Raw genomic sequence first — 15,239 nt, forward strand, 5'->3', positions numbered from 1 at the left:
TTCCATCTGCAATACAGTGTGATTTATGCATTATGATTCCATACATTTTGCACAATATACTTTGGGTATATTTTCTTTTAGGTAGGTGCATCAAAGATGCCCAATATTCTACATTTAGATAAAACTCTAAGTTAGTAGATTCAACAGTGAAGCCAATCATCCTTTATCATGAGCTATACATGGTAAGTCATTTTGATCTTGTAGAAGACAGTTTAAATGTTACTGATGCTGGCAGCTTAGTGAGTTCCCAAATGTGAACGGCTAGAAAGGAAAAATCAATACGCCCGTTATAGCCTTATTTTGTAACTACCAAAGTACGGAATCTTGTCCTTGTAAAAATTCCATTTCCACCCAGCTATATTTTTGTATTCTGAACTACGGTTAATTTTTCCCTTAATGCAATCAGTGTATCAGACCAATCACGATGCCTCGTTTGAGTTATTTGAATTAGTCTTCTACACGATCAGAATAGTTAAGATTCTATGCATCTTGGTGCTATGGGCACACACGAGTTAGAGCTTTCTTGCATTCAATACTTATTTCTCTCTATGCTGATCAACAAAGCCAGGATTTCTGAAGGCCATTGTGCGACTAAGCAAGGGGGATTTCCTTTGAATTCAATCAATCAAGTAACAATTAGCCACGCAGCTGTGATTAAAATAAATTACCTGAAACACTGTTTCAACCTTCTGCTGTAAATCAGTGAGAGAAAAATAACCTAGTTGGAGAACATCCACTTGATATGTCACCGCTGTAAGCAGCCTAAACCTGCCCTGTTTTCTTGGTGATTTGTGCACCACCTTCAGTGTTCTTACAGTCAGGACCAGCCCCTTACACTCCCTTTAATGTATCCCTTTGTCTCACCAGACAGGTCTGGCCTGGGAGTCCCACTCCTCCTTGTTGGACCTCTCCTGGATGCGCATCTTGGTGATCTGGGCGTAGCTCAGCCCCTGCAGCTTGGTTTTAAAGCCTTCCAGCGAGTTGGGCTTCTCGGCGAGCGCACGCTGGATCTGGTCCCGCACCACGTCCATCACCTGGAATATGTAATCAGGGACGAGCCATCATATCAGTGGGGGTGGTCAGGATAAGGGATATTCTAAAAAATTACAGATTTTTACATGATCTCTTTCATTTCTTCAACTACTGTTATTCAAATGACAAGAGCAAGGATGTATAATTAGCAGAGATTAACCAGCCCATTGTCAGCTTGATTGGAACTTGAATGGACCCATGACAATGGGGGGCCAAAATAAGTCTGAATCTAATGAACTCCCATATATGTACATCATCAATAGCTAGCCAGCTTTGCCTAATGTCTTGGGGATACAGTAATGGTCAACAAAGATGCTAAAATTTTATCTTTTATACCAAGCAGAGGCTGAAAGCAGTTTGGGTATTTCTAATCCTGTAGGATGTTGACCGTAACAGGTTGAATACCATTTGCTCGGGGATGTTACTTCAAGGTCACATGCATATAGTGTAAACGTCATCAAGTACTGGTAACGACTGTGGTAGTGTTATTATTACCAGTATGGACTGGAGATGAATTTTGTGACTAAAATCACTCTAATTCCACTGACGATGTCTATCAAATATCATCACCAGTGTTTTGTATACAATCTACGTGTATGAACGTCTGCTACTAGGTGAATGGAAAAAAATAAATTACATTTCAATTTGGGTGCTTAATTCACAGTATGGATCAGGGAAGAGGGTAGTGACAGCATGTGGAAATTTTCTGTGCAAATTTTCTGTGAATATGTAATATTGTGCTCAATATCATCTTTTTTTCAAACCTTTTCTCACACACTTTGTTTCTGCCTTTAAGTTAGCAGCAATGATTAAGTGGTCTCAGTAGGTGCCCAATACCCTTTGCATAGGAGGAGATGAATGTGTCGGTGACAATTTAGGCTCAACTGTCATGACAGTAATTCAGTTGTACAACTATTAACAGAATGACGCTTCCAAAGTCAGCTAATTTCAACTGTGCTTCAGCTGCATGATGAAGGCATGCATGAATGAATATGGAGGGCTTGAAATACTGAAATTGAAATTGGAGCTGTGCACCTAATTTTTTACTAATGGTGCACTAGTGCATGTAGATATTTTGTGGAGAGATACAAACACTAACTAATATAAAGGTACTATTGTACACTAGTACGCAGCATAGCGATAGAATTTCAGATTCAAGTTTTGAAGAGAGGCAGTAAGGTTTGTACAAATTTGGCTTTGCTGACAGTCTATTTTATTCTATGTTGTGCACCCAGATATTTTTTCTTTGTCTTTTAATCTCATGTTAAGCGCATCAGTACAACTGTTCCCAAAAATGAATTTCGAGCCATGTTATGTACAACCTACCCCTTTATGTATCAACATGGCCGTGGGTCACTTCAGGCTACTAATACTTCAATCATGGCACAGTCTATGGCATGTAATAGTCTGCCCAAATGGTGTGTCTATTATGAATATCTCTCTCCATTTATGACATCACTTGGAATGATTCATGCTTACAGCTTGCCTGTGCAAAATGCAACAAACTACAACTTCCCATTCCCATTTCTACAAATAGCTCATTAATTTGTGGTCAAAAGCCGAATCTCCATAAATCCTATCAGAGGACTCTTTATAATGAAACCATCTCCAACTTATAAAGAAAGATAATTTGACGAATAATCGCATTATCTTCTGCCACACATCACTGTTACTGACAGCATTTCCCTTGTGATTGAAGTGTTTGAAAGAAAGACAAGGCAGGTAATGTCATAAAATAGCCAATTTACATGCGTCAATGGATTTCTTACCGCCGCTAAATTGATCACCGGGATACGATCGCTTCAAGGTTATACAACCCTGAGTAAAACACTTCTCCCATAATGCATTACTTAGCGTAAGGACAGTTCAGCTATAATTCCAGCTAGCTCATGATTATTTATCACCTTTTTTTCTGTGCACAACCACATAATTATTGATACTCTAGACCCACACATGATTTAGTCAAAAGCAAATACATACATTGTATGCTTTTCATACCTGTACATCGAAAACAGCGTTTGATACAGTCATATATATGGAAAAAAAGAAAAATTTTCCCATAGCTGCATAACGTTAAATTCCAGTCAAGTTGGTCATTTTATTGTTCATGGCAGGGACATACTCTAAAATGACAAAATAACAGGCTCTCTCATGGCAACTTTAGTGGCTTCCATATCACAAAAAGGTGCTAAACAGGAATATACTGTAAATGCATTTACTTTTGCAGTGGTTTTCTTTTGCGGTAGCAGGGAAAATGAGGTTTTTGCAGTGTTTTGAATTTGCGCTTGAAACAATTCTGTAAGAAGTAATGAAATATTTGCGGTGTCATGATGATTTCATAGTATGAGATCACCTAAAACAGCAAAAAATATAACAGCAAATATTACACGATATACAGTAGCACGAAGGCCTGTGGCAAGATAACATTTAACACTTAAAATGTTCCAGCCAAGAGCAGCCACAAACCACCACTGTAAGCTGGCACCCTCTGCCCTCGGGGACATACACTGATACAGGGATAACGTATCATCAAAATCAGGGCAATGACATGTCCCCAGGTGGCAGGGCGGACTAAATTAAAAATGTAGGAATGATTAATTCATCGGGCACACATATCACCTTTGTTGTACAGGTCAACACAAAAATCACATTTTGTAGGTATGTGGGTCTGCATACCAGAAGGTGTTGTGAGCTAGTTCAAATCGATGTTAATCGTAGCAGGTCTGCACCAATTCAACATTAAGCACTGTCAACAAATTAGTTGTGAAGCATTAATGGTTGCTTGAATTATTTGTGGTATGCTATTTGTGATCCACATTCAGTATCAAACATTATTGAGAAATTCTTTGGTCTATTGAGAGAAAAATTGTCCCAAAGTCACAACAGAGGGCCTGATTGTGTTGGTGTTTGCAGAAAATTGTGCCCAACACCACATACTGTAAACACAATGGAACAATCCAATCAAACATTCCTTCCCAAAACCTTTTGCAAGAACAAGTCAATTTAACGTCAGCCATTGCCAGCCGTCCTGAATTTACCATTAAGCATTACTGGCCCTACTAAATCTACTGTAAAATATTTGCCAGGATCATCCCAAGCAGACCCTCAGATATGGGTGCCACAGTTGAAGACGTATCCCAATTAACAATTATCACAAATCGCACCTCCAAAATACAGTTTTCTAAAGGTCCTTAACCTTTAGCACTGTGAAGTAGCCGTTTGGGACCCAATTCCCTATTGGTTACTGAGTTAGGCAGCAGACAGAAGGTTAACACCTTACCTTGTTAAAGTCCTCGTGTGTTGCCCTCATCTCCTTCCATGTCTTATTGAGCAGCTGGATGCAGATACAGAAGAACTCCTCGAAGGCGTGGTCGTGTGTGTAGAACATGGGGTAGTACTCCTGTCCTGTCTCTGTGGCTGGTGGGGAGGGGAGGGAGAGCGATGTACATCAGAAAGCAGCAATGTTTCAAGGTTGTTTCAAAAGGCATCCATAGAATTGAGTATTTTTGACCAGCCAATATGATCAGTTCAGTCTCTGACAAGTTTTGAGAGGAGCGTGTAGAGTACATCTAAAAACATTGGCAGGACTAGCATATACATGTATGTAAAGTAGATATAGAAAGCTGGGAACTATACACTGCAAGTGACTTCTTTAGCTAGGACTCACCAGTAGATTCTTTATGATATTACAAAACCAGCTTACCATTTCAGTATGTCTACTGTTCAATAATAAGAAGTACTTACGTATTTCCCCGACTTTAAGGATCTTGCACAGCATCTTGGTAAGTTCTATAGAGCTTTTCCCAAAGGCACATTCGTGACCGTCTTGTCTGCAGGAGTTCTCCAGTACAAGCTGTATCATCAAGAAGTAAATGTATGAGGAAATCATTTATTTCTGCCTGTAGCATTAAATCATAGTAAGTACAAATCTAATTCCTTCAAATGATAAGTCTTATCATTGCTATTTTTCTTTTCTACTTAAATGGTAAACAGCAAGAGTACTACCTCATAACATTTGGGCAACCTATATACTTTTCACATGTTAGTCAAGCTAACGTAAACATAAAGAAAAATAATGAAAGTCTTACCTTTGTATAGCCTTCAGCATGGTACTTTGCAAAATACACCATAAGGTCAAGTGCAAGTACACCTGGCGGTGTCTCCAGGAAGTCTAAGGCAGGGTTTGTATAATTCTGTCAGAAAAAACAACAACATCAGTGGCAGGATTTTAATACAAATTAGACTTTCCTTGATCAAGACATCTTTGAATTCTACAGTATGTAGTAGAATATCTGACATTGAAAAAATAAAAGGTTCATTTTAACAATACCCACTGAGACATGCAGATCTTACAGTCACATCTTACAAAGACAAACAGCAAGTACACTAATATGAACTGTAACTATTAATCTTATTAGTTACCGAGAAGCCAAGTTTCTTGTAGTCCCTGGTGTATTTCTCAGCTGTTTTCCTGGGGGGTGGGATAGAGCCTGATAAGTCCTGGTCGTTGTCGAAGGCCACTTTTCTCAACTCTACTAAATGGTCTTTCAGCACCTGCACGACGAATACAAGAATACAACTTACAATAGGACCTATTTCTTACAACTTAAAAAGTTGTACCATTCCACACTGGAAGAACAAATGTTAAAGAGAAGGGATAATATTTTTTATGACAGACACATGTATCAAAAGAGACCCCTAACAGTGTTTAACTGTATCACAGGACAATGTGACATTATCAGACTGTTGTGAGTGCATAAGACTCAATATCTTCATGAATAAATTAGATAATGGACTGAAAAAGCAGAAAAAACTGTTGCATTTTCTTCATATATCCTGATAGAAAATACATAAATCGTTTATCAAACTTAAATGAATAAGAACTTTAAAGTAAAAGAAATTCATTCTACGACAATTGTAACAGATACAATGTATGGCAACTTGAACTATTGCTAATATCTATTCATAAATTTTATTCTACTTTATGAATAACAGTAAAGACAATTTGACTACGCATGTTAATAATCTAAAACATTATGTTGATAAGAGTATGCATGAATGTACCTGGTCATTTTGGTCCAGCTTGGTCATCCTGCGCTCCTCCAGCAGGTTGAAGGACAGTGTCTGGTGCACGTACAGCTGGTGTGCCATCTCTGTACCCACCTGCCGAGGACCCCTGATCACATGCTGGACACAACAACAACAATCATCACAAACAACTCACAAATGTGTGAAATAGCTTCTAAAATATGTTCAAATTCCACAGTGCACAACATGCTAGTCTGACAGTGTATTTCATTTTCAACCCTATAATTTGTGAAACAAAGTTCCTCCCCACACCCACACCCCAAAAAAGGACAAAGGTAGCTATTAGATCTGAAGACCAGTCACCACTATAGCACTAATAATTGCATGTATAAAAATTACAACCTTAAACTTAGCTGTATAGCTTAGTCAAATATTGAATTTCTCACAGTAGACATTGTAATGCAAACAGGCCTTAAACATGTCTAACATGCATACCAATATCATTAACCATGTTCTACATACCATATTTTTCATCATCTAAGAAATTAGACCTTCCCATCGAAGTATAGAATGCTTACTTACAATGTAGTATGAACAAGAGTGCAGCATGGACATTGTGTTTTTAGCCTTTTCACAATGGTTAAACATGCCTCTATAATGAAAGTAACCACTGTTCCTTCTTGGCTAAATAAACTAGTTGGAGGTCACAAGACCAAAGTTCAACACAGTTCTTCAAACACATACATCAAACCCTGTCTCTTCACATGTTAACATAGCCTTGCTGTTGTCAAAATGGTAGTTGTCATTGAGCACAGTTGAACAATGGACTTCTTGGTCTCACTGATGACTTGTCTGCACCTTTTGTTTACAGCCAAAATTCTAACATCTTACCTTTTGCATTACTCTGAGTAATCCTTTTATTCTAACTCCAGAGCTACATTTGTATAACCCTGACTGGCTGGTAAGAGAGATACAAAATTAAATGTAAAAGAGAAATAAATTCTACACAGGTGCAATCATGGGACATACTTTTAACAAGTATCTTATATTAACCCTATATATCAAAGGTTAGAGAATATTGAGGTCCTTCAATGCATTGTTAAAAGATACAGTTTGTACTTACGTTTAATATAACATTTCTGATCTGCTTGGCATTCAGGTTGTCACTCAACGTCTGAAACATAATTTCCCAGAGAACTCATTAGTCTGAAACATTGGGAAAGATCAGGGAACACAAAATCAAACTTTCAGATACCAGCAGTGTATAACTTGTTAACAACACCAGTCTGGTAGACCAACAAGTGTAGCCTGGGTGCCATCCTATTTATTTCTGGGGCTACTATACTCCCTCTTTCAGATTTTAAGGGAGCGAGTATGGGAGCCCCGGTAGTAAATAGAATAGCGCTTAGCACCCAGGCTGCAATAAATGCAGATTATCTACAAAAATGCAGAAAAAAAAGAAGAAGGTAGAAAATGTTTTACCAAAAAAAGGGGGAGTTATTTCCACCAACTGAAGGAGGAGAGTTTATTGCTATCTACAAGTATTAGAGGGTCACAATGTTTGTATATGTTGTGTAGAGTTCAATGCCTGTAATGCCTTGAACAGGCCATTAAGTTAAATCATCCCAAATAAGAGTATGTGTAATGACTGTTACTTGTGTTGGAACGTGTGTGGGAAAAGCTTGCATCAAATATATCTTATCACGAGAGAGAGTCACCCTCAAGCTCTTTTATTGGTTACGAGCAAGCTGTTGTCCTTCAATAGTTGATGATGCCTTCAAAGCAGATTCCGGCAGGCATTTACAATATACCCAAGTGGAGAAACAGCATCAAAAGTGCTCCGAAAATTACTCGCTACCAAACAGAAGTGACATGCCTGCACAGCTGCAGAAGATGACTTCCAATGGATGGAAAATGCTTTCTCAAGCAACCATCAAAAGAGGAGAGAAAAGCGTCCTGCTGGCATCAAGGAGAACACATTAGGTGGATAGCTGACTGACCAATCAGCACAGGTCCTTCCATGATTGAATTAGGTGGTGTAAAGGTCTCTCCAGGCACCTCTCTGCCAGATGAATGCCACAATTTCTGTTCCAAAAAGCCCTGACCCCTTGTTGATTGAGCTAGCTGATTGGAGGCAGAAACAAGATGAATCTGTGGTTGCTACTGGACAGTGCAAAACAACATACTGAGCACCTAGAGCACAGTCTTATTTTTTATGTTGACTGCTATTCTATCTGTCTCTTAACAAACAAACAAAATGCTGAGAGAAACTAGACGACTTGAAGTCATCCATGTATATTCCACCTAAGAATCATCCCAACTGTCCATGTTGTCTCTCAGTGGTCAAGTGCACCTATCATATCAGCCTGACCTGGCTATTCCTCTACACCATCAAAGAAACAACCCAGAGGTTAGGAAAGCCAGATTTAAGTACCTAGTCCAAGAGCACGCTATTCCTCAGAATACTTTAATCTAAGAGGATTGGTGCTTCTTGGCACATGTACATTGAACAAAAGTGTACCATTATAACTGTCATATCTTAGTTTCAGAGACTGAAGAAAGACACCAAGTCTGTTGAAGCAAAAGAGAAGCAGAGATGATAACAAGATAGAACTCTCCAAAACACACACTGCCCAGAACAGGTTGGATAGCCTCGTCTCTGGTGTGAAAGGCAATGACCTCTCCGGACGACCACCAGACATTAGTGAGATTAGTATTCCAGTTTGAGACACAGCAGTTCTACTCACAATGCTTAACTCCGACCCATTTTGTTGCCAGCTTTCCTCTTCATCGGACAAGTCTGCCTCTGAGTGGGCTCTCTTTTGAGGGAAGCATGAAATGGGGGTTGTCAAACACTGTCTGCTAAATCATCATGACCAGTACTTTTTGAAACACATCACTTCACCATAATTATTTTAGGTGATCGCTTTCAGAACAAGCTCAGTATTTCTTTCTAGAGTTAGTCTGGTTGTATGGATAATGTGAAGCAGTGTACAGAGAACATTACACTGTGTATTCCGTATCACCCGAGGAATCAGGGTGATGCATAAGTCACTGTGTTGTATTCTTTTTGTATCATTATTATACCCATCTAAGAAAATACACATTTCAATGCAAAATGCAACAAAAGTTGAAGAAAAATTAGTGTCCTCAAACAAAACATCAACAGGAACATCAATAGGTACATCAATTCCAATGTCCAAATCTGGTATCCAATTTGTGACAGCAGCGAATGGGAAGTATGTTTGACTTATTTGATGGAAACCCAGCTGATACAAGTAGAAGCCTGTAGGATACCGTAAAATACAGACCCGTCCAGGACACCCATATCAAACACTATCACAGCCCAGGTATAACATAATGTGCAAAACAATAGCAGGTGATTTCCCAGAAAGCTAATTCAAATAGATAAAAGCGACTGAACCAAACCTACCTTTCTCTTCTCCTCAGGTGCTCTAAGGAACAAGGCATTGATCAAGGCCACAGCGTTGCACTGGATCTCCTGGTTGGAGCTAGAAAGAACAAGACAACATGAGCATAGATCGTTAAAAGAGCAAAGATATTAAAAGCCTTGGGGTTGAAAACTAATCCTACCTTTCCTGATCTTTTAGGAGGCTAGAAAAATCAGCAGTTCTTGAATAATCTATGTTCTTGCATTAAGTTCCCTTTGGCATTTAATTGCTTTATGTAAAGTAGATACAACAGCTGTTCATTGAAAATATATACACCAAAGAAAAACATTCCCCAACCACTACCTAATAATACAGCACACATACATGTACAATTATGTACAAGTCAAGTGTAACATAATTGCTAATTGGCAGAAAACCCACAAAGAACATAATCTAAGAGTCCTACTTATGATGCTAGTAGGTACTTCCCCATTTTTACATATACATGATGACATGTGTGAAATGTTTCTTTCCAACCTAATTTAAAATGGCTGTTCCAAACCAAAACTTGGCTAAACACCTAATTGCTGAATAGAAATGCCATTTTATGACAGACAGTAACATGTAATGTTACAGCTAGCTGAAGAATGGGTTGTTAACTGTTCTGTTTTTAGCTCCTAAAAACGGTTCCCGACCGTTGTGGTTCAACTACATTGCTGGGAGAGTTGACTGTTGCTGACCCAAATCGGAGGCAAGTTGACCGTGCCACTGGGTCAACGCGAACATGCATACATGAATGGTTGTCAACTTTACACCACAAATTTGAAACTTCCTTTGTAGATTACCATTTTAGTATACTGCCCATTGCCAATTAGCAAACTACATGTTGGTTTAACTGCTGTAAAGGTTGAAATTTTTTTGTGTTAGTTTGATGTGTAGTTTAATGTTAACAGTTTTTGCAGTGCAAACTGCAAACTTAAAACCACTGGCTGCAAAAATAGGATGTCTTCTGCCCCTTTACGGCATTGTTTCAACCTCAAACTTTAAACCACTGCAAATGCTCCGTTTTCTCCTTCCCGTGAAATAGATTCCCTGTGAATTTAAAGGCATTTACAGTATTCCAACAAAGGTTTTGCTACAATTTACACTTTAGGAAGCAGCCACATATAGCTTCTTAGAGCTAACTACAGTGACATCATTGATGTGTCTCTATGACACGGTATATTCATTGACACCTAGGTTATTTTCAACATGTCTGACTCTGTAATGCTTTTACACAATGACAGAGTTCATCCACCCATTTGATGGAAGGTATCATGTGTACTGAAGTATCCTGTTTACGGTTTGCATAAATTTCACTGCTGGCTGAGAGCCGTCTTCCTGCTGAAAAATATGCCCATCTTAAGACCATCATCAATTTTGAATACCAACAAGGTACATCCATGATCTGGCTACTTTTTCCCATTAAAAGTCACAAACAACAATTACACAAATATGAGTGGTTGATTCTCTTCTTACAAGAATCATTACAAATTCAAACTATGACTGAACAAGAGATACCTGAAATTTATCTTAGGCATTTGGTCAATTGTAAACAAGGATGTTTTTGGTGTGTTTGTTGCAAAACAAAAAACGGATACATTTTACTTTATAAGATAGAGCAGTTACATATAAGATGGGCATAGATATCAAATGCAAACTTTAAATATCAAAACCGAAAGTTCTGTTGCAGTACCATAGAAAATCTCTAGGAGATTTTTGTTTTCCCCAATACTGCCTTCCAAATATCATAAGGATCCAACCTCGACTTGTCAAGTTATGCTTGAAAAAAATAGTCACACACAAATAAAAGGCACCAGAAATAATAACCTTCTTGGCGAAGGTAACTGAGCAATCAGTATTGTATGAACAGTTCCATACCTTTGAATGTGTGATATGAGGTTTCCAAACGTTACTTCACTGGACACTAACTTGTACAGTTCATAGCTGAAAGGAAGGGAGCACAGAAGCTACCAGTGAGTATGGAAACATGACCTCATACAGGATGTCCTTCCACATTGTGTAGAAACAAACAATGTAATAATACCAGGGGATGCTGGCCTTAAAAGCCACAAACATGCCTAACTATGTTCACCAGGTATCAGTTTGTTACATCAAAGACAGATGACTGAAATGCTAGTTTTCCATACAGCTTAATTCTTGCAAAAACATGCACAAAATGCCATCTTTAGGGTTTTGAATTATAACTATCTCTTCACAGTCAATCACAAAATGTTACATAAACAATGGTCCTTATATTGGGACTGCAAACTGATGGATATCTATTGGCATCCTTACACTAAATGCTTTCAACAAATCCTTCTTACAAGCAACTAACTTTAACTTTCTTAGGCAACACAGACAATTTGTCTGTATTCAAATAATAACTGACAAACTTTACTTACCTATTCAGGGCAATAGATTCTAGTATAGCCAGAGACTTCTGCAGGATAGTAGCATCGGCGGAATGTCTATTGACAGAGGTGGCCACCTACACCCAGACAAAGGACACAGGATATCAGCTTTCTCCTACTTTACCCTGCCCCTACCCATATCAATGTGGCATCTTCCAGTATATCCTTCCTCTCATCTTTCAAAGAAAAGTTTTTAAAAAACTTGCTCAAGGCACCCCCTCTATACTTAAGATGGCGCATCCAGCATACTGTGTTTTCATGTGAGTTTGGACTGTCCCATTTCATTAAAGGGCAGTATTTGATAACATGATTCCTGAAAGACTCAAGTACAGGAAATGGGAAGCCATATGCCTTAAGAGATAGTCTATTCTAGCAGGATTCCTAAAATATAGTTACTGCTTAGTTCTTTGGATCAAGTTTCCTATTTGTTCAAAGTTGTGTGCTGACCATTAGTTATACAGAAGGAAAAGTAGTTCAAATGTGGTCTCTTTGTATGATTACAGGGGATTCTTGTATGTGTCATGGTAGATAAAGCAATCTGATTCTGCTGGTAGAAATCACGATCAGAGTCTCTGTCGGCAGAGATCACGATCTCTACCAGTACAATCAGCGATTTTACCAGTAGAGATCCCGATCGGAGTTTATAAATTTTTCTGTGCATATGGATATTCGGTAAAAAGACAGAACTTTGATTCATGTCACTTTAGATCAATGAAACTCAGGACATCACAGTAATGCGCTACTGTAATGTGTTACTGTGATGTTCCTAGCATCCTGATAGCCATCTCTCTCGATAGAAACTCGGATCACGATCTCTACCAGTAGAGTTAGCAATTATGTCAGATCACGATCTATATTCTGGCATATACTTTAACAGTAAATTCATAGAATGATATCATCATTTTCAAATGAGGTGCAGTATACTTACTCGTTTGACAAACGTAGGAGTGAGGTTATCCCAGGACACCACTCCATGGTCCATCAGTTCCAGAAAGGCAGTCAGGATGAAGGCCAAGTTTTCTCCAGTTCTAGGACAAACAGAAAACAACAAAATATCAAAAATTCCTGAAGCATCCTGTCAGTAATCAATTATCCAAAGGCATTATCCACTGATATATAGATATGTACCACATAGCTATATACGACATTGGGTTAAACCAGTTGGTCACTTATGAAAAAGGACAAACAATATCTGATTAATCAGCAGCAGCATTATTTGCCATCTACTCAACAGCATACATGAAATTTCTTTTTTAAAAATTCAGAAGCTACAGATGAGATTGTTTTTTTTGTTGACATGGCAGCTTTAAAAAGGCATGTGGCAATACCAGTTTCACCATGCCCTCCATTGTCATGGTGAAGCACAATAAATAAATAAAAGACTGTTTTAATGAAGTCTTACTCAGATCCATTCTCGACCATCCCAGCGAGAAGGGGGACTCCGTCTCTTGAGATGAACTCACTGGCAAACGTGACATCAGCAGAGATCTTGGCCAGTTTCTGTAGAGCCTTACACTTCTCTACTGAGTCCTCTCCTTTCATACACAGCACAATATCTCCTGCTGTTTTAGACTGAGAAGGGCAGGAACATATTCAGCTACTATGTTGTATTGATTGTATTGTTGAAATGCTCATGATATTTTAGATAATGTGACTAGCAAGGGATTTGGTAATTCAGTAAGATTTGAGGACCAAAATCTTTTACTGCTTAACACTGTTAAATCAATGAAGAAGACTGACGAAGACTGAAACTGCATTGAGCTGTTACCCAGTGTTATGAAGTCAATAGCCTATAAACTAAGACTCGAAACACACAGGGAAATTTTCTGGACATACAACAAAGACGTACAACAACAACGTACGTCGCCTTTTTTCCTGCGTATGAACCAATCCCGAGCATCGTACAACAGGCATTTTTATGGCGTACGGGCCATAAAAATGTCTGTCATACGCCGTTGTCGTAAGTCCGGAAAAATTTCCCAGTGTATATCGCGTCTAAGATAAAAATGTTCACAAATACATGAGAGCTTCAATAACATAACCACTTACAGGAGATGTGGTGAGTTTCAGCACAGTTCCATTCTTGATCTCGTTCCGGTTCTGTGGAAATGACAGATCGGGTGGTGAGACATTCAGTTCAGCCATTGCTCCGTGTGTAACTAGGCAATGTGACTTTGGCGCGTCTCATGTTTTCTAAAATGTAATTTTCCTTGCATCCATATTCACAGTAGACATCCTCATACATAAGTCATTCCGATTTTGTGTCGTAGTCTAGGGAATCATAGTTAAACATCAACCTGTACAACAAGCGGATACTAAATACGGCTGGAGAAAGTTCTTTTTTACCTATTCCTCCCTGCATTCAACAGGAACATAATTTTTTCCACAAGAAATTGCCATGAGTCATATGTGAATACTTGAGTTTTTACACTGATGTTCTCGTACCACACTATGAAAAACTGAAACGTTGATAAGGCCACAGCAAGTAAAGTTTATGGATGACATCCTCCGCAGACTCCAAAATTAATGAGATAGGGCAAAAAAAAACAAGATTCCTATATTTTCAAATTTTGAGATCATAAGTCTTGTTAAACAAGAATTGAGGCGACGAAATATGATATCATGACCAACAGCTATATTCCTGTATTCAACCAAATAGATGTGTATACATCTCAATAGACTAACTACAACAAATGCAGAAAAGAGCTTGTTGTACCATCATCTGAAGCAACTACACTGGGAATTCGTATGTGATGAAACACCTTGTGTATACAGCTCAATTAACTAGACCCCCCCCCCCATTATTTACATAATGTCCTTGCTAGAACAAATGCAGAAAATAGCTTGTTATTATACCATCATGGGCAGGAACTACACTGGGTATTCATATGCAATGAAACACCTTACTAGTAGACTGTCAACATTAAACTGTTCTTAAAGATGTGTATACAGCTCAACTAACTAGAACAAACGCAGAAAACAGCTTGTCGTACCATCATGGGGAGGAACTACACTGGGTATTCATATGCAATAAAACACCTTAGACTGTCAACCTTTACGACATATCTGCCAATTTTTGGCATGTTGACCACCGTCGGAGGACAATGAAATTTCTTGTTTTTTATTTCGAAATCAGGCGAAAATTAATGAGCGCGCTGATGTCATCCATAAAAATTACTTGCTGTGGCCTAACATATTTGCAAGGTCTGGGCTTTTGCATTGCGTCACACCTGTCTGTCTGAGTGACTTTACCTTTTCTGTGATGTAGGTTTGAGTGTTGTCTGAGTACTGCAGGGCATACTGCTCAGAGCTGGGCACCTGCCATCTGGAAAAG

At 38.6% G+C, this 15,239-nt stretch overlaps 1 protein-coding gene across 3 annotated transcripts in view; it reads right to left on the reverse strand.

Annotated features, from left to right (window-relative positions):
- The window catches only part of LOC136438996 (engulfment and cell motility protein 1-like), a 29,200-nt gene that overhangs the window by 7,689 nt on the left and 6,272 nt on the right, over nt 1-15,239 (reverse strand). For 2 of the 3 annotated variants that reach the window (XM_066434088.1, XM_066434089.1), the window contains exons 3-17: nt 15,158-15,230; nt 13,955-14,005; nt 13,308-13,477; nt 12,834-12,933; nt 11,897-11,982; nt 11,373-11,438; nt 9,494-9,572; nt 8,808-8,879; nt 7,184-7,234; nt 6,097-6,219; nt 5,455-5,586; nt 5,121-5,225; nt 4,777-4,885; nt 4,313-4,449; nt 865-1,034 (exon numbers count right to left, since the gene is read on the reverse strand). In XM_066434088.1, coding sequence (XP_066290185.1) covers nt 865-1,034; nt 4,313-4,449; nt 4,777-4,885; nt 5,121-5,225; nt 5,455-5,586; nt 6,097-6,219; nt 7,184-7,234; nt 8,808-8,879; nt 9,494-9,572; nt 11,373-11,438; nt 11,897-11,982; nt 12,834-12,933; nt 13,308-13,477; nt 13,955-14,005; nt 15,158-15,230 — 1,524 coding nt within the window. The remainder of the gene's footprint in view (nt 1-864; nt 1,035-4,312; nt 4,450-4,776; nt 4,886-5,120; nt 5,226-5,454; nt 5,587-6,096; nt 6,220-7,183; nt 7,235-8,807; nt 8,880-9,493; nt 9,573-11,372; nt 11,439-11,896; nt 11,983-12,833; nt 12,934-13,307; nt 13,478-13,954; nt 14,006-15,157; nt 15,231-15,239) is intronic. The other variant, XM_066434090.1, reaches the window with a different exon arrangement.

The sequence above is a fragment of the Branchiostoma lanceolatum genome, chromosome 7 (assembly GCF_035083965.1).
Source record: "Branchiostoma lanceolatum isolate klBraLanc5 chromosome 7, klBraLanc5.hap2, whole genome shotgun sequence".
In the NCBI taxonomy this organism is placed as follows: Eukaryota; Metazoa; Chordata; class Leptocardii; order Amphioxiformes; family Branchiostomatidae; genus Branchiostoma; species Branchiostoma lanceolatum.